At 57.0% G+C, this 21,103-nt stretch overlaps 1 protein-coding gene across 1 annotated transcript; it reads left to right on the top strand.

Moving 5' to 3' along the window:
• Window positions 1-1,782: 1,782 nt before the first annotated feature.
• Window positions 1,783-11,638, top strand: FDXR (ferredoxin reductase). The gene is made up of 12 exons (XM_084218219.1): window positions 1,783-2,114; window positions 2,216-2,313; window positions 3,432-3,527; window positions 4,722-4,844; window positions 5,373-5,486; window positions 5,997-6,098; window positions 7,373-7,480; window positions 7,651-7,735; window positions 8,351-8,553; window positions 8,865-9,036; window positions 9,431-9,604; window positions 10,265-11,638. The coding sequence occupies exons 1-12, from the start codon at window positions 2,084-2,086 to the stop codon at window positions 10,393-10,395; spliced, it is 1,437 nt and encodes a 478-aa protein (XP_084074345.1). The 5' UTR covers window positions 1,783-2,083; the 3' UTR covers window positions 10,396-11,638.
• The last annotated feature ends 9,465 nt before the right edge of the window (window positions 11,639-21,103 follow it).

Below are 21,103 nucleotides of genomic sequence, written 5' to 3'. Positions count from 1 at the left end.
CATCCCTGTGCAGAGGATCCAGACTCAGGACAAGGAAGAGCGGCCCTGGATCCATCCAGTGTCACCCTTTGGCATCAGAAATGCTGAATTATTGATTTCTGCTGGGCTGGGGTCCAGGGGTTGCTGGTGCACCAATCTGGTGGCATTGCCACCTCTCTCCAGCCCATGTGGGTCATCGATCCAGGGCATTATGGAACACCCACAGGGCAAAGCCCATCCTTTGAGCAGGGCTTAGGCTGGGTCTGTAGGTAGGGGAGCAGCTGGAGGGGCATGGCTAGAGCAAATGGCCTGAATGCTTTGGGGGGTCTAAGACCCTGCCCAGAGCCCCCCTTCCCCAATACATCTCTCAACTGAGCATCAGAGACGTCAGAGATAAGATAAAAGTGACAAATTATTGACATTCCCAGCTCCAGCAAGGGGGTGAGGGAGCATTAGAGGTGCTTTTGGTTCAGGTAGGGTAATCTTAACCTCACATGTTCCTGTTTGTGGGCACAAAATGCTCTTTTGCCCTCTCCTGCTGCAAAGAGATCAACGCCCAAAATGTTCCCAGGCACTGGTCAGAGCAAAGGCTCTTTTCCCAGCTGGATTTTATGGATGTTGTTTAAAGCAATGTCTGCTGAAGGCAAGTGTTTGCAGATCCCTCAGCCAGCAGGAGACAGCCTGTGATTTGGGAAATAGATGGATCATTCCCTGCCAGAACTGGTGGATACAGAAGTTAATGGGGAAAAGGGAGAATTCTGGAAAAAAAAAAGAGGATTCTGACTCACGTGCTTGAAACCCTCCCAATTTAAACTGGCTGCTTTTGTGGATGAGCTCTGTGGGGATATTTGGAGCCGTCAGCCTCGCCCCTCTGGGCAGGCACTCAGTGATTGCTGTGCTGACCTGAGGATGAGGGTTTGGAGCTGCAGAATTCCTGGTCCTCACAGCCCCCCTGAAGGAGCGGGTGCAGAAGGAGGCACAGAGCCAGCTGCCCTTTTTTGCAGAAAGCCATCAACTCATTTCCAAGACCAGGAGAGAAAGTGTGTGAATTTTATGATCCATATTACAACTGGCTCCTGGCTGTAAACTCCTCGTGGTCTTAATTGCATTTAAAAAGCCCCGTCAAGCACTTGCCTGCGTGCTCTGGCATCTGGTCAACTTTTAAATGTCTGCTGGGCCTGCTGAGATGATTTTTCTGTCTGGTGTGTTGAGTAGTGCTCCTGCAGGGGAGGTGAGAGCACTAGCGTTTGAAATGCGCTGAGCGATGGGGATGAAGGAGGAAATAAAGCAGAGACCGTGGGGACGCTGGGGCAGTTCTGTCAGCATCATTTATCCACTCTCTCTGGCATTAATGTTCTACTCTTATCAGAGGATGCTGGGGTTTTCTCGTGGCAAGAGCAGGGTCACTGTGCAGCGCATGGTTAAAATCAGACTGAGGTTCGCTTTCCCCGCTAGACCTCGGCAGCTGGTCGCTTTTTGGGCGACAAAGGGGCGCAGGCAATTAGCGGCATCAGCGATAATGATCATTAGCTGACGTCTGACCATAGAGAGCGGCGGTGCGAAGGGCCGCCAGACGGCTCTTCCTGCCCCGCCTCTCTATGGTAACACCGCGCTTCCGGTCCGCCGCCGGGGAAATGCCGAGCTGCCATTGGCTGCCAGTGCGGGGGCGGGGCCGGGCGGCAGGGGGAGGAGTGGTTATGCTAAGCAAGGCGCTGTGCCGCCTCACGATTGGTCGGCGCGGAGGAGGGGCGGGGCCCGGCGGCGGCAGCGGAGCCCGGCCCGGGGGACGCGTGTCCGGGGGCCGCGGGGCGGGAGCGGGGCGGGAGCGGGACAGCCGGGGCTGCGGGCCTGAGGGGTTGCGGGAGCCGCCCCCGCAGGCTCCTGCTCCGCCCCTGGGGCTGCGGGAACCGCGCCCGCACGCCCTGCTCCGCCCCTGGGGCTGTGAGAGGCGCGGGGCCCCCGGGACCCCGGTGCGCGGGTTCGGGGGTCTCGGTTCTGGGCTGTGCCGCAGTTGACACCTCCCAGCCCCGGCCCGGCCCTGAGCGCTGTCCCTGAGCTCCCGGCTGCGGTACCCAACCCCGGCCCCGCTCTGCTCTCTGCGGCCATGGCCGGCGCGGGGGGCCGAGCCGCGCTGGGTGGGTGCCGGGCTCCAGGGAGGGGCCGTGCCGCCCCGGCGGGTGGCAGCGCGGGTGGCAGCTCCGGTGGCTTCACGCCCTGCCTGTCGTTCTCCCTGCAGGTCTGCGGCGGTGGCTGTCCTCGGCTGCCCCGGCGCCTCGGGTCTGCGTGGTGGGCAGCGGCCCCGCCGGCTTCTACACGGCTCAGCACATCCTCAAGGTACCGCGCTGGGACCTGCCCGCGGGGGAGGCGTCTCTGCCCTGCTGCCTCTCAGCAGGTTCTGGGTGGTTTTGTGGGCTCCTGGCCCTCCTCCAGCCAGGTCGGTGTTGCTGGGGGGCTGCTTGGGGCTGCTCAGACCCCACAAAGTCCTTCTGGGCCTCTTATCTTACAGTCGGTACTGATGCTTTCATCCCTGCCCTGCCTCTGGGTCGTCCATTCAGGACTTAGGTTGGTTGCTGTGAGTTTATCCCAAGTGACTTTTCTAGAATCAAATAATCAGCAGGAATCTGCCTCACTCAAAGCTGTTGTCACCCAGAAGGAATGACATTAGTTGTGTGTTTAAAGTAGTTGTGTGGGTCCTGCTCTCGTCCCCCAGCAGGATTAAGACACATGGGTGATGCTTACCTTGTGTCTGTAAATTTCAGTGCTCTGGGCAGTCAGGTCTGTTGGGAAATGAGACCTGAACACAGAACTGGGCTACTGGCACCCTCCAGAGATACAGCAGCTTAGCCCCATCATTAAACCATGCTGTGCTGTCACCGGAATGTGTTGGAAAATAGCTGTTACTAAGCCTCAGGGACAAATTTCAGGGCTGCTTAATCTCGAGAAGAGGCTGACTCCAGATACAAGATAACAAAAGCCTTGCAGCCAAGCGTCTGTCTAAGGCTCTGACCCTGAGGTGACTCAGCCCAGGCCATCGCAGGGCATGGGCATCTCTGCTGGGGACTGGGAGATGTCTGGCAGATCTCCAGCACCCAGGGTGCTTTACTGGCTGCTTCCCAGCTGGCATGGGGGCTCTCTGATCAGCCCCCCAGGTATTGGATACCCACCAGGTTAGTGTGGAAAAGGAACTCAAGACTGCATAGGGAGATGGAGCCCCAAAAGATGGATTTGATGGTGGTTGGGGTCACTCTGTGCTACATCTCATGGTCTGAGCTGGCAGTAAGAGGTGCAGCATCATCCTGCTCATGGAAAAGCCTGGAAGAGGCTGGCTGGAAGAGGTCTGGCTTGCTGCAGCCCGTCCTCCTGCCCTGTATTTCCCCCAGCTGCAGACACGTGTTGCTAGGCTCCTGTGACCTCTCTGTCCTCATCCTGGCTGTGACTTTCTTCTCCTGCAGCACCATGGCGGGGCCCTGGTGGACATCTACGAGAAGTTGCCCGTTCCCTTCGGGCTCGTCCGTTTTGGAGTGGCCCCAGACCACCCTGAGGTGAAGGTTGGTGCTGGCTCCCTGCCCTTGCCTGTGTGGTTGAGTGTTGTGGCAGTGGTGGGTGCAGCTGAGGTGGTCCCTGCCCTTCCTGGTGCCCCAGGCTCTCTCTGACATGGAGCTGTCAGGCCAGAGAGGTCCAGATCTCCTTGTCCATGCTATGGCCACAGGCAGGTGACATGGGACACCTGGCATGAGGGCTCAGGGCAGCAGGCCAGAACCAGGGGCTTGTGATGGGAAGTGCTGCTCCTGGTGCTGATCAGCCTTGCTTAGAGCAAGGCCAAGGAGCACAGATGGGTTTCTGTGTCCCTGGGCTGCTCACTGCTGCTCTGTTTGTCCCTCAAGCAGTAGCCGTTCTGGGAACACATAGATCTCCTCATGGGGGCCGTGGAGTTGGGCTGCAGGTGCTCTCCTGCACAAAGAAAAGTTAAACCAAGGATTTCCCAGCCATTTTCCTTTGCCTGGCAGTGAGTGGTACCCAGGAGTATCTGCTGTGTCTGAGCGGGAGTGGAGGTGGTTGGAAGGGTAGGACACAGGAGATGCAGACATGGGAGATCCAGACACAGCAATATCTTGAAATGGTTTCCTCTAATCCCTGGAGGTCTGAAAAGCAAAATGCCTGGATCCCTTTATGTGAGAAGGGAGGAATGGCCATGCTACAGACACTGCCCCAGCTGTTATGGTGGTGTCTGTCCTGTCCTCAGGCTGAGTCCATCTGGGGCTGCAGGGGTGGGAGTGGTGGTTTTGCTGTGTAGCCCTGATCACTCAGAAGAAAAAGGCCTTCATTTCATCCTGCCCTGCATCCTCTCTCGAGGGAGGGGCTTTCAGGAAGGGTTGAGAAGAGTTGCCAGCAGAGGGGACCAGTGGGCTGCAAACCTCACTTTTGGGAAGGAGTTTTCCCCTGCAGTGGGGTTTATTCTGAGGGGCTGAATGTACTGGGAAGGTCCTGTCCTCCCCAGGTGGGTGCAAAATATGGCTTTTCCTTTCACAAAGGGTGGTGGAGAGAGTGCCAAGTCACAGCTGTGCTGATCTCCCTGTGAGTTATCTCTGGCTGTTGGTAGATAAGAGTCTTGGAATAACTTGATTGGGACGAGGCGGTGAAGCATCTCAAGGCTGGAGGGGACAGGCACAGGGATCTCCTGTCAGCAGCAGCAGGCCTTGGCCCTGGCTGGGGAGGTAACTGTGGGTCTGTGCTCTCTGCAGAACGTGATCAACACCTTCACGCAGACGGCGCGCTCAGAGCGCTGCGCCTACTACGGCAACGTCACCGTGGGAAGGGACGTGACCGTGCCCGAGCTGCGGCAGGCGTACCACGCCGTGGTGCTGGTGGGTGCCAAAACCTCAGTGTCCCAAGGGTCCTGGGAAAGTCTGCAGGGTTATTCTCCACTGGGATCTTGGGAAGAGTGTTTGGGTGAAGTGTTTCTGGGTGCCTTGTTACCGCGGGAAACTCCTCCCAGCCTTGGGACAGCTCAGATGCTCCCAGGCTTGTCCAAAGCCCTCGCAGGGGGCATGTGCTGGAGCTTGGCATCAAGTGCAGGTCTCTGAAACCTTTCTCTGTGCGGGCCAGTGCTTATTTTAGCCTGCCATGGGTTTGTCCTTGTTGCTCAGTCCTCAGCTTGTCAAGTTCTGCCTTGGACCAAGGACGTTGAATTCAGCTCTGGAGCCCAGGATGATGAGGCAGATGAAGCCCCTGTGCTTGGGCTGTGTTCAGCCCTTCCACTGAGTATCTCAGCCTTTAGGAGGGGATATCACAGCCATGCAGTGGTCCTGGCAGCAGCTGGAAGGGGAGATTTGTGTTTTGGTGTCAAACCGTGCACATAGTGACATCTCTGACTATGTCTGCTACCTCCTCAGAGTTATGGTGCTGAAGACAACAGGGTCCTGGGGATCCCAGGGGAGAACCTCCCTGGTGTTTACTCAGCCCGAGCCTTCGTGGGCTGGTACAACGGGCTGCCCGAGAACCAGGATGTGAGTATGGCCCTGTGCTTCCCTGCCCTTCCTCCTGTCCTTCCTTCCATCCCAATACAGGCATTCAGATCCAGATTAAGTCCTGAAAGGCCTGCACTTGGAAAAGATTACCAGGAACCGTGTTAAATCCTTCTTAGATGTAGAAATGTGAACAATTTGCACATCAGTGAGAGTCGATTAGCTAGCTCTGCACGTTTGCAGCACATTTTGGCAGGGCCAGATGGGAACATGTAGGGGTGTTGCTCTGGCTCCTGAGGAGGCTTTTTGGCCAAAACAGCTCCTGCTCCCAGGAGGGCAGGAAAGGTGGGAAGAGGGATCGTCTGAGGTGCCTGGAGCAGCTGTGTTGCCATGTCTGCTTGGGGAGGAGGCTGGTGTGGAGTTTCCCAAGCTGCATCACCTCTTTTTGGGGCAAAGCAGGATGGAAGGGAATTTGGGTGGTAGGAGCGGGTCTAAAGGGCTGGACATTGTGGAGGCCAAATGGATTCATCACAGCTGGGTCTCTCCCCACAGCTAAAGCCTGACCTGAGCTGTGAGACAGCGCTGATTCTGGGTCATGGCAATGTGGCACTGGACATTGCCCGCATCCTGCTGTCCCCTCTGCAGCTTCTCAGGGTGAGTGATGGCTGCTCTGCCCCAGGAGGGCAGCCCACGCCCTAGATTCCCTCCCTGCTGGGGGGCTGCTGGCTCCCACCCATCTCAGATAAAAGCTCAAACTCCTCTGTCTTTGGGATGTTTCCCCAGGGAAGGCGCTGCCTGTTGGGTGCACCCATGGATTCACAGTCTGTAGGGAGCGATCCAAGGCTGTGGCATGACTTGGATGGTGCTGCAGAGGCCTCTGGATCGCTCTACTGGCATCCAAAGTGTTGGAAATTGAGCATCATTCCTATGAGAAGCAAAAGAGGAGCCACTTTCCCTCTTCTGCCACCAAACCAGAAACTTCTGTTGGGGTTTATCTTTTTCTAGTGGAGCTGAGGGCAGCAGCCTGGTTTCAGCTGGTGGCACTGGGCAGACTGGTGGACCTCATCCCTATAGACAGCTAGGAGCTGGTGTGCACCAGCTGCTCCATACAGCTGCTGCCCCAGATGTTGGCAGCAAAGGAGATTCCTCTGGGAAAAATGCCACGAGGTTTGTTACAGCTGTGCAGCAACTTCCTGTATTAATATCTAAATTAAATTATAAAAGTCCTCAAACTTGGAGACACTGCCAACCAGTGACTTAAGCCAGCTGGGAGCTGTGCTGCAAAAGACATGGCATTGGTATGAGTGCAAGGGTGGGCAGGTACTTCCCTGATAGGAATACTGGTCTGGAATGGTTTATCATGGTGACATTGTGTCTCTCCCATCATGTTTTCTCTGGAAAAGATCTTGCAGTCTAGATAAGCAGACATGATTGAAACAGAGCACAGGATTTCTGTGAGGTGCCAATGCCAGGGTGAAGCCTGGCCAGGCTTGTGCTTATGCTGGAGCTGCCTGGGGCAGGCAGGTGGTGATTTGAGCTGTGGTTTGCAGCAGGTTTCATCCAGAGCCTGTATATCCTGAGCTGGGAATTTCCCCAACAGCATCTGCAGGCACCTCACAGTGGAGCTCACTGAAGGCTTTGCTCGGTTAGCCCCAAGGTGAACCTGCTGGGTGGATCCCCCGAGGCAGTCACGGGGTGCTGGCTCGTTACCTCTGGTGCATTATGGCCTCGGAAAGAACATTCAGTGATGAGGGACCAGCTGTGCAAATAGCTCTGTGCAAAGGGAGATGACTTGTTTCCCGTCCTCGCCCGGGCTCTCTGCATGCACAGCCAGCTTTTCTGCTGATTTTTCACCTTCAGAGGCTGTGCCTTCCTCCCAGCTCCCTCCAGATCTGCCCTCATCCCACTCTGCTGTCTCTGTTTTGCAGAAGACAGACATCACTGACAGCTCCCTGGCAGCTCTTGCCTGCAGCAAGGTGAAGCGTGTCTGGCTGGTTGGGAGGAGGGGACCTCTCCAAGTTGCTTTTACCATCAAGGTGAGGCTGGAGGTGCTGCTGTTTCCCAGAGCTGAGCCCCAAACTGCCTGTCCCTGGTGGGGAGAGTGGATCCCAGGCATCCTCCTTCCTGCACCCATTTCCTGGCTCCTAGGGGTTTGGGGCTGTCCTCTCTCTGCTGGAGGTTACATTTTCCTGCCCACAATTCCCAGGAGCTGCGGGAGATGATAAACCTGCCTGGTGCCAGAACTGTCCTGGACCCTGCTGACTTCACAGGCCTCGAAAGTGCTGTCAAAGGTGAGGGAAGTGTGCCGTGCTTCTCCAGACAGGGACTCACCTTGGCAGGTGAGCAACCAGGAGTGATCTGCAGGTGCCCAGATTGTACATCAGAGGAATGCATGTCCTGTACTTAACTCCTGGCTCATGAAGGCTCAGTTACCATGGTGTGTCCTCACAGTGCTAGGAAGCACCAAGATAAGGGAACATTGTGTATCTCTGTTTGTGCAGCCACTTAGTGCTTACACTCTGAGTGATGAGGGCAGGAGGCTCAGGAGGGCTGAGGGAACCTTGCAGGGGAGATCCCAAGGCTCTTGATTCAAGAGCTTCCTGTAGACCTAAAAAGAAAACACTGAGTTCAAGGGTGTCCAGAGACCTGCTCTTCTCCACAGGCTGCTGCCTCCAAGCACCAGCAAGACAGAAAATTGCAGACTTTGATTTGTGTGTCCCACTGGCCTGAAGCCTCAGGAGGTCCCCTGGTCACTTTGACTTGCAGTTTGTCATCTCAAAGGTGTCAGGCTCCCACTGACATGACACACTCACATACTGACACCGCCCTGACATTGCCTTGGCCCAGTGCTGTGTCTCAGGGGGCTTTTGCTGATTCCTGTTGTGAAGATTTCTCTCTTTTCCTAGATGCTTCCAGGCCCAGGAAGCGACTGACTGAGCTGATGATCAAAACAGCCCTGGAGAAGCCAGCGGAGATGCAGGCAGCAGCAGCAGGGGCAGCAGCCCCTCGGGAGTGGGGGCTGAAGTTCCAGCGCAGCCCCCAGGAAGTGCTGCCCAGTGCTGATGGGAGGAGGGTGAGGGGCATCCGCATGGCCCTGACCCGCCTGGAGGTACCGGGGGCTGGTTGCCCTGGGAGGCTGGGGTGGAGCAGGACACATCCATCCCTTGGGAATCTCCCCAGAGACACCTCTGTGTTCCCTGTCTGTCAGGAGTGGCCTCTGGCAGGCTCTTAGGGAATCTGGTACCAAAAGAGCTTCTGGTGCCACAAAGAGTTTTTCCAAAGGGAGCTCTTTCCCTGATGCTGCTGCAGAATGGCCTTTAGCAAATACCCAGGGGTCAAAGATGCCGTAGGAGACTGGAGGGGGCTGTTGCTCTGCAGTGGCGACTGTGGTGGTCAGCAGCCTTTTCCTCCCTCTCTCAGGGCTCAGGTGACTCTGCCAAAGCCATTCCCACTGGAGATGTGGAGGAGCTGGAGTGTGGGCTGGTGCTCAGCAGCATCGGCTACCGGAGCCTGCCGCTGGACCCGGCTGTGCCCTTCGACAGCCAGCGCGGGGTCATCCCCAACAGCTCGGGCAGAGTGGAGGGTGTCCCAGGTCTGTATCCACAGGGATTTGCATGGGACATGCTGAGAACAGCTGGTGGGCTGGGGACTTTGGGGTGGGAAGTTCATTCGCCGAGGGCATGGATGTTGCACACCTTGGAGAGTGGAAACTGGGAGCATGAGCTGCCTCTGTCAGGGGTTAAGAGCTGGCCAGTCTCCGTCTCTTTAGGGTTGTCTTGTTTAGCACAGGGGATTTACTGCATCCTGTTACTAAAGTGACACAGCCCATGCAGCTGCTTCGTGCTGATTGTACACAAACTCCTGCCACAGCACTGTTTAAGAGTCTGTTCACATCACCAAGGTGGGGAAGAAGGCAAGGACTTGCAGCCAGAAGGGTCCAAAGCCACATGCTGACCTGAACCTGGCTGCTCCATGTGACCCTGCAGGTCTGTACTGCAGCGGGTGGGTGAAGAGAGGACCCACAGGCGTGATCATCACCACCATGAACGACAGCTTTGACACTGCCCAGTCTCTGCTGGAGGATCTCCAGGGGGGTGTGCTGGATATATCCCCTTCCAGAGAAGGCTTTGGGCTTGTGGAGAGCATCCTGCACAGCCGAGGTCAGTGCAAGGCTTGGTAGCAGGAGGGTTCAATGCAGCCAAACTCCTCCTGGATCTGTGAGGGTGAACCATGGGAATGGATTTTTCTGCTGTTTTGATGTTCCAAAGCCCAGTGAGAACAGGGTTTGAATTCTCTCAACAACCAGTGTCATTGCTAAGGTTAATGATCACTTTCTGGGAAGGGCCAATAAAAGCAGCACAGACCTTGGGTAAAATGTCAGTGTCAGCTGCCGAGACAGTGAGCTATTGCTCTTGAGTGGTTTTCCTAGTAATCCTTCCAAGCAAGTTAGGGGAAAGATTAAAATGCCCAGGAGAGTAATTTGCTGTAGCTGTGTTTAAAGACATTCAATTAAAGTGTGTGTGTGTGTTTTGCCTCTTAAACTGTCTGAGGTTTAACAGTGAACTGGAAGCATTTTGTCCCCTGAGGTGGTTTGTGCTCGCTGTTGTTATGGTTCACAAAGGTCTGACTGATCCGAGCCGACTGGAACCTGCCACCCCTCTCCTTGTGGCGTTAGGAATTATTTCTCCTTTGCGAGGCTGAGCTCTGACACCGTGTTGAGAAGGGCAGCTTTGCTGCCACATCTGGGCCCTGCCAATGGGGAGGTGATGCTGAACTTGTTCTTACTTAGTTCTCTCTCCTGTCTCTCACCATCTCCTCAGGGGTCCGTCCCGTTTCCTTCTCAGACTGGGAGAAGATTGATGCTGCTGAAGTGGCCAGAGGCAAAGCTGCTGGCAAACCCCGGGAGAAGATCGTGGATCCTGCGGAGATGCTGCGGATCATCGGTCACTAAGGCAGCAGTGGTGGGACTGGGGCACTGCTCCATGGTACCGTCCTGGGGCAACCCCAGTGGGTCATGAGCAGAGCCTGGCCACACAGGGCTTCTGTCTGGGGCTGGTGGTGGCTCTGGAGGGGTGTGTGACCCTGGGCCTCTCTGGTAATGATGAACTCTGGGTTCCCAAAGTCTCGAGACCTGAGGCTGTTGGCTGGCCCCACATCCCTGCAGCCAGCTACCATTCCCGGGGGTGATTCTTGTCTGTCTTTGAAGCATTAATGAATCATGCAGTGCAGGTGAAGGGAGGTGTGTGTGCACCTGGGGAACTCCTGGCCAGCCACTCTCTCACAGCAAATCACATGGAGAAGTTTCCCTGTGTCTTGCTGCTTCACCTTTAAGCCACAAGCCAAATGGATTTGTTGCCTTGTCATTCATGCCAGAGCAGGCATCTTTTAATAATGAATTTTTTTAAAATAAACCCTTCCAGGGAAGCCAAAATGGACCTACAACTTGAGTCTGGGTTCTTTTGTCTGCCACTGCCTTGGCCTTGGAGCAGCCCCCAAAGTGCTGCAGCTCCTGCAACATCCCAAGGCGAGGCAGCTCTGGGTGCTCACCACTTGTGAGCTCTACACAAGTAGAAAAGGGCATTAATTTGCCTTCTACTTCCCACAGTCTGTCTTGCAAGGTAGATTGGGATAACAAGCATGTAATTGCCTTGTTTGGGATCGTGAGGGATCCTGTGTCCATTGTTACCCACCAGTGCTGACTGGTGCAAGCAGTGCCTTGAGCTCTTTCTCTCCTTTCACTGGTGGGGTTATTTTTTTTTTGTCTGTGTGTTTTGAAGCTTATTAAATGCTTCTCTTAGCCCAGATTGCCTACGGTGACGGTGTCAGGTTTTAAGCCAGATTACAAGCCGTGAGCTGTAATCTCCTTTTATCCCTGGCGCAGGGACAGCGTCAGCGGGGCCCCTTCCCTGGCTGTCCCCAACCCCCCTGTGCTCCCTGCCAGAGCACTGCAGGATTGCAACCCCTCCTCCCTGGCCTGTGGAAATGGTGACAGTGGCAGTGGCTCTGTGATGGAGGCAGAGCAGAGATGGAGCTAGGGCAGCCTCCACCTCAGCCCAGCCCTCTCACGGCCGAGGACTTGCCCACAGGGCACTGTTCTCTCACCTCATCTCTGTCTCAACTCAAGGAAGGGAGATCTCTGACTTCTCCCTATTTTTTCCTTTTTCTCTCCCATACTTTTCTATTTAAATCTCATTTGAAAGCTCATTAAGAAACTCAGGAAATGTGATAATGGGAACTCGTACTCAAACGAGCAATAAAGCTTTTGTGGAACAGCTGTTTGTGTGATGTGGCTCTCCTTACGTCTCGTGGCTGATGCAGTCCTAATGCTGAACTCTCGAGCAGGAGATTACATCAGTGCTGGGTTCCGAGGTGAATCAGAGCTTTGGGAAGGGGGAGGGAGGCGAGGGGGGCTGCACCTACCACAGGGAGCAGCAGCTTAGGTTGGCAGCCCAGCCAGGAATGTGACAGCAAAGGGGTTGTTGTGGCTGCATCAAATCTGAAGGCTTTGGGAAGAGAAGAGACGGATCCTCTCCAGGATTTTCTTCCACATCGCCTTGAATGTTGATGCCAGGCTGCTTTTGTAGCCGTGGAAGAGGCCACTGTGCTTGCACTGAGCGTGGCACGTGGCTGTTCCCAAACTGAGGATGCTTCGGGGTAGTTTTTGGGCTGCGATAACAGAATAACAGGAGTGTCTGTCCTTGCTGAGCTCAGTGACTTTGCTCAACCCTGAACGTGGCCAAGGCCCTGGGGTTAATGCTGGTCTGTGGGAAAACCATGGGATGACGAAGGTCAGTGAAGGGCAGGGACAGGGGACTGAGCCTCATGGGCAGAGGGAGGATGGTTACAATCATGCAAATTCTTATTCAATGCATCCAGCTCCCTTTCCTCGGCTGCCTGCGAGCCCAAGCGCCAGTCCTGTGTTCAGGTTTCCTCTGCCTGCCCAGGGCACCGGGATGCACCCGGCCCCGGGAAGGTCCTTGTCCCCGCCGCCGCGTCGTTAGGTGGCGCTGGGAGCCCGCACCGGGAGCGGAGGGGCCGGGCGGGATGGGGGGACCGGACAGCCCCGGGCCGGGGGCTCCCGGCGCTCCTGTGCCTGCCGGGGCTCCGGGCAGCCTGGGCGCCCTTGCAGGCTCCCGCTCGCACACGGGTTCTGCTTTTCGGCATGAATAACCTTGTGTTTGCCCCAGCTGTGTCCCCACCGCGAAGTGCAAGAGGGCAGCCGGGCCGGGCAGCCATCCCTTCACCCTTCACCCTTCACCTCGGCTCTCCTGAGCTGCCGCAGGAGCAGCTCCAAGGCCTTTTCTGGCGCAGGTGAGGAGCTGGAAAGGCGATGCTGTGATGACACCTCAGGAAAGAGGCCTGAAACACTGAAAGTCGTCGCTGCCAGCTCTGCATGTGGATTGCCCTGCTTGGAAGAATTATGGCTCAGCTTAGCTTTAATGAGGCTGCACAAAGCTGCTGGAGGTCAGCATGTGGTGAGCGATGGAGAGCGGCTGGACACGGCTCCCTGCTCCACGCTTCCCTCGCTGTCTCCTGTGCGTTCTCTGCAAGGCAGCCAGGCTGGCTGTGGGGCCAGGCTTGTCACACTGTGGGTGATGGCAGGGTTCCATTTGTCGCTTTGCACTGCCGTGCCTCAGTTTCCCTGTCTGAAGATGTCCGGGCAAGCTCTTCAGGCTCGTGGGCTGCCTGTGGGCTCCTGCCTTGGGGTAGCAGGTCTGGCACATCCCAGAAGCTCCCGTTGATGCTGCATTTTCCAACCACTCCCAGAAGACAAGCGCAGATCTCTCACTGGCTTTGCTAGTTGACTGCCTGCCGAAGTTGGCCTCTTCCAATGAGTATTTAGAGTCCACAAAGCAGGAGGTTTCCTGAGCTCTGGAATAAGGGAAAAACCAGCTGGAGTTGGATCTCTGGCCTGGCACTGAGGAGCTGTGTTGCTGTTTAAAAGCCAGCTCACGCGACCAGAAAAATGGTTGAAAAGGCTTTTCCCCAGCGTGGCTAATACACGATTTTCCAGCCCCATCCCCGGAGCGGGCCCTGCGCCGGCCCCTCGCCGCATGAATCACCGAATTGCGGCACCCGCTGCCGGGAGGGAGCCCGGGCGGGTCCGTCTGCGCCGGGGCCTCGCCGGGAACAGATGGCTCCTGAGAGTGCTGACTTCAGCGCCTTGGCTGAGCACAGCTCCGGCCCCTGCCTTAACCCACCCTCACTTCTTGCTCTCCCAGGCACATCCCTCATGTGCTCTTCCCCTCCAGATCCATCCCCAGCCCTGGGCAGGGACGGAGAACGCGTTGGCAAACCAGGCTCTGGGGTCATTGGAGTGGGATACCAGCCCCACGGTGCCCAGGAAGCCACTTCACTCGAGTGACAGCATCATCCCTCCTCCCAGAGGACCCCAAGCACGTCCTTGGCTCCAGACCCACCACAGGCTCATGGTTTCCCTGCCCAGTCTCACAGATCCAGCCTTGCCAGGTTTCTGCACTTGCCAAAGTCTTGCTCTTGGTTGAAGGGTTGTGCAGGGTCAGGTAGTGGTGCTGCAAGTCCAGATGTTTTCCCTCTGCTTGGGATGAATGACTTTGGAAATTGGGACTGCATGAGCCCATTTCCCAAGGTCAAGAGACAAGCAGAGGTGTAGGAGATGCAAACTCCAAGCAGCTGTTTCCAGGAGTTATTTAGGGATACGACAGCAGCAAATAAAGTTATTGGGTGGGTGATGGCTGGTTACGCCCCAGAAAAGAGTGATTTCCTTCCTTCCTGGGAAATTTCCATTTCCAGCAGCTTTGTCTGCCTCATCCCCAACCTCTGGGGCAGCCCTGCAGGCACATGCCATCGCAGGGGGAGGAATTAACCCTGCAAGGATAAAAACATCCGTGTTTGCTTTTGCTCCCTTAATTACTGTGAGGGTAGGACATGGTGGCAGCAGAGCTCTGCCAGACTGGAGCTGCACCAGACCCGTGCCAGGCACGCACCATGCACAGCACCATCCCCGTGCCTTCTGTCCCACCTTCCTCCTTGCTCCACTCTCTGCCTTGATTGCTTTTATGGCTGCTGGGATCCAAGACATTGGCCAGCTCTGTGTGATTATTTGAGCACTGAAGCCCTGAATTCTCTGGGGGATGGAGCAGACAGGGGAGGTGGGGAAGGAGGGGTGGCCCCGTCAGCTCAAGGTGGCAGAGTGTGGAGGAAGATGATCTACACCTATGTTTACATCTGAAGTGAGACCCAACAGGACAGGCACAGGAATAGGAGCACCTGGGCTCAGACCTTCTTAAGTTTTGGCCAGACTTCTTGGGAAGGAGAGGTTGGCAGCCAACAGGAAGGACTGAGATGGATGCAGGACCGGGATGAGTGCAGGGCAAGGAATGGTTGTAGGTCCATTGCCAAATCTCATGTGTCACAAGTGTCACCTGCAAGACTCAGCTCTGGAACCTGTGGGCATCTGACGTCAGATGCCATTAGTGGGGTGCAGATGCTTGTGGGGAACAGCCCAAGAGGGCTGTGTCACCCAGATGCCACCCTATATTTCCAGAGGCAGCTCTGGCTTTATGCTGGCAGTGCACAGATGCAGGTCCTCTCCTTCCCCAGGTGCTGGTCTAGTGTGCATGTGGATTAGAAACCTTACCCTGACTTTCTCACAGGAGCAGGAGGCTGATGCTGGGGTTTGCCTCACAGAGCTGGAGATACCAAAGCCGTGGTGTGCTGCTCTCCTGCCTGGGGGTGGGTGCTTTGAGTAGGGTCTGGGGTGCAGGATTATGCTGGAGGTGGGGGTTCCCAGGAGCTCTGCAAGGCTCAAGTTCTGGGGGAACCACAATGGAGGGGGCTGGGGCAGGATGTGGGGCTTTACCTGAGTTTAGGATGTGAGATGCCAGTGGGGCTGCAGTGGGCTCTGAGGAGTCTGCATGGAGCCCAAGGCACTTCTCTGACTGGTGTTGGCCTAGATGGGCCAGTGCAAACCTGGGCAAACATGAGTCCCAACACGAGCCTTCCACATTCTCCTTGCTCCCCCTGGCCTGGCTGCCATCAAGCTCTTCCCTGCAGGAGGTGGCTGCACACCGGGAGCTGTCAGAGAACCATTCCTTGCATTTATCAACCTGCTTACAGAGCCTCCTGCAAGAGGAGATGCCAGGGAAAGGTAACGAGGCGATGGAGAAGCTGGCTGAGCTCCCTTTTGCCGGGACTGTGCTGTGGTTAAGGGACCGGCTGGGATGCACACTGTGCCACTAGCACAGCAGTGGGAAGGAGGAGGATGATGGTGGGGGAAGGCACTTGGTGCCCCTGCTGTCCCCACCCAGCCCAGAAAGCTGGGCAATGAGGGCACAGCATCCCCTGGGAGAGTGGCACTAAGGGGCTGGGGAAGTAAGAGGAAAGTGCAGCTGCATTTTCTGGGGTTGTGGGCTCCATCCTGGGGGGTCAGTGGTGCTTCTGTTTCAACCTGGACCTTTGGAGCCATCAGGGCACTTAAAAAAAAAAAAAGTATATAGAAAGGACTTTAGGTGTTTAAATGCACAAATAAATTATTTTGGTGATGCAGAACAGCCCCCACAAACTGCATCATGTCTGGGGACCCAGACCCAGCAGCAGGTTGGATTTGGGAACTCACTACCTTCTCCCAAAGAAAAATGTTGGAGTTTTCTTTTTTAAGACATTGAAGGACTTTGCCAGGAAAACTGGAAAAATGCAGTTGGGCTCTCAGGGCAGTTTCTCACTGCAAGCCACTGGACCCAATGGAGAGGAGATGTGTCTGGGGGGCATGGCATGAGAGTGCCACCACCAGTCCTTGCCCTCCACTGCTTGTCCCCACTTCCAGACACCTTCTGGGTTGTCTCTGCCGCGGGCTGTGATGGGGATTAAATGCCCTGTTGGGATGGGGATGCTGGGGAGTCATGGATGCGATGGTGGAGCGGGTATTGTCCCAGGTGTGGGGTTGCTGTGCTCCCCTCAGTCCACCTGGAAGCTCTGCTGGGAAATATCTGTGAGCCAAGACCCTCTGAGGGATCCAGTCCATGGAGCAGTCAGTCTTGGGAGAGATAAATGAAGATCCTGAGCTGCTGGAGGAGTAATAAAGGCATGGGAACAGCTCAGTGCTTCTATGCCAGCCCCCTGGACAGGACCAGATCCCTGGAACACTGTCCCACAGGCTCTGTCACACCGGATCATGAAGGCAGCAGAAAGGGTTAAATGCAGCCACTGCCTCCTTCAACCTTAAACCCAAGATCGGCCCTTTTGTTGACCTGGGAGAAGAATTTGAGGGGTTGAGGACCTGTTGCCAAACCTTAAATCTCCCTTTGGACAAGAGAGTGGACAGCGCTGCCAGAATCAGGCAGAGGTGGGCAGCCTGAGACTGGGGGAGAAGGACATGGCCAGCAGGTACCCAGGACAGGACAGATTCTGCATTCCCCCTTGCCCTGAGCCCTCACACTGCAGCAACCTGAGAGATTTTGGCTGATTTGGCTCCTGCAGAGAGCGGGTGCTGCTTTACAGGGATTAAAATGCAGCCCTGGATGCATTTTCCCCTTTCCTCTTTTTTTTTTTTTTTGGTACCTTTCCACCCCCGAGGTGCCCCAAAGGCACCCAGAGCACCTGGGCAGAAGGTGGCCAGGCTGTCTCGGGGACCAGGGATGGTGTGTGGAGGTCCTGCATCAGGCAGCTCATGGCTAAGCACAGACAAGAAGGTTTTTAGACAAGTTGAAACCTCTCTGGAAATGGCCTCTCCAAGCCCAGCAGCCACAAGGATGCTGTTGCAGGTGGCTGCAGTGCCAGCCTGGGTGGCAGATGCCCAACACCCAACCCATTTGGGTGGCCCTGTCCCTGAGCCAGGCATCTGTCCCTGGGGAAGTCAGAAGGGCAGTGCCTGGGCACGGGCACTGCTGGCACCCAGTTCTGTTGGAGAGGGCAAGTGCTCTCGGGGTGGTGCCCAGGGTTTTGGTGGCTCTGAGCCGGGACATGGGGAGGTTTGAGAGAATCTGCCTCCCACAGTGGGGTCTGAGTTGAGCTCTAACTCCTGCCAGGTCCTGCCAGAGCCGCAGTCCATCTGCCTGCAGCCCCCGGCTCATTTTGGGGCAGAGGAGGGACAAGGGAGCCCCGGCAGGCTCCCTCCCTGTCTCCCCCCTTCCTTTACTGTGTGTCTCCCCTTTTCCACCCCCCCCGCCCCATCCAGTCCCCCAGTCTGGCTTGCTCTAAACCAGTGCTGCGGGATCAGCTGATGCTTTAATACTGGCGACAGCTGGAGGATGCTGCTGCCTGCGGGGGCTTTGCTCAGTGTCACCCCCCTCCCTGTGACCGATGAAGACCCTGAGGCTGCCCTGCACCGGCTGGGGGGCACCATGGTGGGCAGCTGGCCACTCTCCACCAGTTCAATCAGCAAAGGGATGGAAGATATTGGCGGGAGGGAATGACTCCAACCGCATTCCTCCAGCCCTCACCGGGGGTAGGGACGGGCACTGCCCAGAGAAGGAGTCTGTGCCATTTTACCCTGGGTTTTCCCTCCTGGAGATGAGGGAGAGGGGCGAAGGAATGAGGCGGTCTTGCCCCCTTCTCTCTCCTGCACCGGGGCCGGTCGGGTGCCAGGAGAGGCGGGCCGGTTTCTGGAGGGAGGGCTGCCTATCCCCCGTTCCCCCCCTTCCACCGGGGCTGGCGGCCAGCCCCGAAGTTGCGGCGAGGCGGGAGGACACACGTCCTGTCCTTCCACCGCCCCCGGGCTCCCCCCAGCCTCCATCCCCGCATCCCTCCCCCGCGCTCCTCCCGACCGTCCCGCCCGGGCAGCCCCGCCGGTCCCGGGGCGGGGGGAGATGGCTGCCGGGGCTCGGAGGTCGCCGAGACACCTGCTGCCACCGGCCCCCCCCCCGTGCACACCCGCTCCGCTCCCGCTCCCTCCTTCCTCCGCTCCCGTCCCTGCCTCCAGCCGCCGCTGCAGAGCCGCCGCCGCCGCCGCCAAGGACGAGCCGGGACCGACGGCGGCCGCCGGAGCCCCCCGCCAGCCGCGGCGGGGGCCGACCCTGCCCCGGGGGGCTGCCCCGCAGGAGGAGAAGCTTTGGAAGAGCCGAGCCCCCGGTGGGACGAGCCCCGCCGGAGCTGCAGGGCATGTAGGCACCGAGCAGCGGCGGTCCCGTAAGTACCGGGCGGGCTGGGGGCATCCGGGGCCCGACGGGCTCCGCTGCCACCCCGCCACCGCCGCCAGCAACTTTTAGGGATGAGGCGGTTGTTTTTTTCTGGGGTGGGGATTTTCCCTGTCCGTCTTCCCCTATCTCAGCATCCCCCCGCATCCCCAGAGCTCCTGCTCCCCATCCCGGGCACGGGACGGAAATGAGCCTTAATCCTGGGCGCTGTTCTGGGGGGTTTTGGGGGGAGTGGGTGGCAGGAAAAATTGAGGAGACCTCCCTGGGTGCCACCCGCCCTGTGTCCCCCGCCGCCACCTTGCGTAACCCAGCGGCAGGCAGGACACTTGGCGTTTATTTTTGGTTAATCCATATTCGACCTTTTTAAGCTGCGTTTCGGTGCGTGCATGTGGGGCCCTGACCATCGCCCCGGCCCGCAGCCCCCGGCCCGCAACTGTTGCTGTCAGAGGTGCGGGCGAGGAAGGGGAGGGCGATGAGGAAGAGGAGGGTGATGCCGGGTGGCGACGGATGAAGGTTGAAAGGAGACGGCGCTTGCCGAGGGCTGCCAGTGTTTCTCTGTCCCGAGTCATCCCCCCTGCATGGGGACAGGGATGGTGGTGAGGTGTCTTTGAGGAGGTTTTGCTGCTTTCTCCCCTTCTGAGGGGCTTCATCGAGATCTCCTTGCTCCACAGGAATGTCCCCACCGGGGCAATGAGAAGCCCTGACACATCCTGGTGCCCTCCTCTGTGCCCCTCTCCTCCCCACATGGCTCCTGCCGGGTTTGGCTTTGCTCTGTCCTTCCCGTCCATCAGCAGCAGTTCCCCATCCCCTGGCGCAGGCTGCGTTTTCCCTCTGATTTCAGGCTTGGAGGCTTTCTTTGGGGACATAAGGTTTCTCTTTCCTGAACAATATTTTGCATTTTGGAATTTTATTTTCTCCCATTCTAGAGGTCAAAGTATCAGCATGAGCTCTCCCTCTCCTGGAGCAGGGAAAGGAGTGAGGGCAAAAAAAGTAGGTTTAAAATGAGGGGCAAACTTTCCCTGTTGCATTAAAATGGCATTTCAGGGTCTGGTGAGAGGTAAGGGTTCTATTGGTGCCTTTAGCACAAGGTTTCTGTGAGTTGAGTGCACCAGGGGAAGTTGTGCCTAGGAAGGTGGTTAACCTGCTCAAAACTACCCCAAAGCAACAAAAAACAAGTGCCAAAGACACCAGGCAGCTTTGTGGTGTCCTCTGGTCCTCGGGGAGGCTGCCAGGAGGTGGCATTGCCTTGCCCAGGCTCCTGGCCACGGCCACCTTCCTCCTGACCCTGACTGGCCACTGGCCCTTCACCCGGCTGGACAACCTCCCTTTTGGGAAAGTCTTTTCCCAAGGGACCAATTCTGCACTGTTTCCTACAAGGGGTTGGAAAATGTGGATTTTCTTTGAAGTTGGCAGGGGCTTTGCTGTGTTGTGCTGAGCCCAAGAGCAGCCCCAGCTCCGGCAGTAGCTCCGGAAGGCACTGAGTTTCTCCTCAGCCTCCACCACTTTCCTGCGATCTGTCATCCTCCCCAAAAAGCCCCAAAATCCTCCTGTACCCCTCTAGCTCAGTAGGAGAAACAGTGGGCTGGAAATGCATGGTGTTGGCTGGGCTGGAGGAGCTGGCTGCCCTTTGCCTCCCAAATTCGGCCATTTTGGAGCAGCCCCATCTCCAGCCTGCACATGCAGCCCTTGCCAGCCAGAGGCTCTGTGGCCTTAAACCCCTCCATCCTCTTCCATGTCTGCCAAAGGCTGTGGTGAGCCAGCCTGGCTCTGCATGGAGGCACCAGGGTCCTGGGAAGGGTGGGAATTCATTGCCCTGGTTGTCTCAGCACTGGCTGAACAATGGGACGAGCCCATGCCCACCTCCCCTCTGCTGCTGCCATTGCATTTCAGCTCTGAGGGACGGGGATAATTTCCACCTGCGGCTTGGTCCATGGGAAACCAGATTGCTCAACCCTGTCCCCAGTCACAGCCAGGAGCAGGGGGTGGCAGAGCTTGGCATCACGAGGGGCGACCGCTGGTCTGTGCCTGGATTACTCGGTACTGGAAGAGGCTCCTGAGCTTAGGCAAGAGCTGAGTTGAGGAAGAGGAGGATAGGGTCCTGGAGTAGATGAGGTGCCAGGGCTGGCACAAGCAAACCCAATCAATCACCACAAGGACCCAGAGTATATTTAAATGTCCTTGAGGAGGGCTCAGACGGGCAGTGCTGCTGGCAGGGCGGTTCTGTTTGTTTTGGGTGGCGTGTTGCTCCCCTTCCTCTCTGCTCGGGTAGCTGATGCCGGATTCCCGATGAATTATTTATCACAGGACTAAAAATACTTGGGAATTCGCAGTGTGGAGCAGGCAGTGCAGGCTGCCCTGCCACTGAGCTGGCCGTGCCAGAGCATGGGACGTTGCCAGCATGGCATGACTCACCTGCTGCCCTCTCTGGCCAAGGGGCCCTGGCTGCGGCCGTCGGTGTGGCGTTGTGGCTCCTGCAGCTCCACCAGCTGTGATGTGCAGTGGGGTGGGAGATGCAGTCAGGTAGAGTGACCCCCCTGGATGGTGGTA

Source organism: Fringilla coelebs (genome assembly GCF_963513975.1).
Source record: "Fringilla coelebs genome assembly, chromosome: 19".
In the NCBI taxonomy this organism is placed as follows: Eukaryota; Metazoa; Chordata; class Aves; order Passeriformes; family Fringillidae; genus Fringilla; species Fringilla coelebs.
Note: the sequence above shows the minus strand (reverse complement) of the source record. Positions and strands in the feature narration are given on the sequence as shown.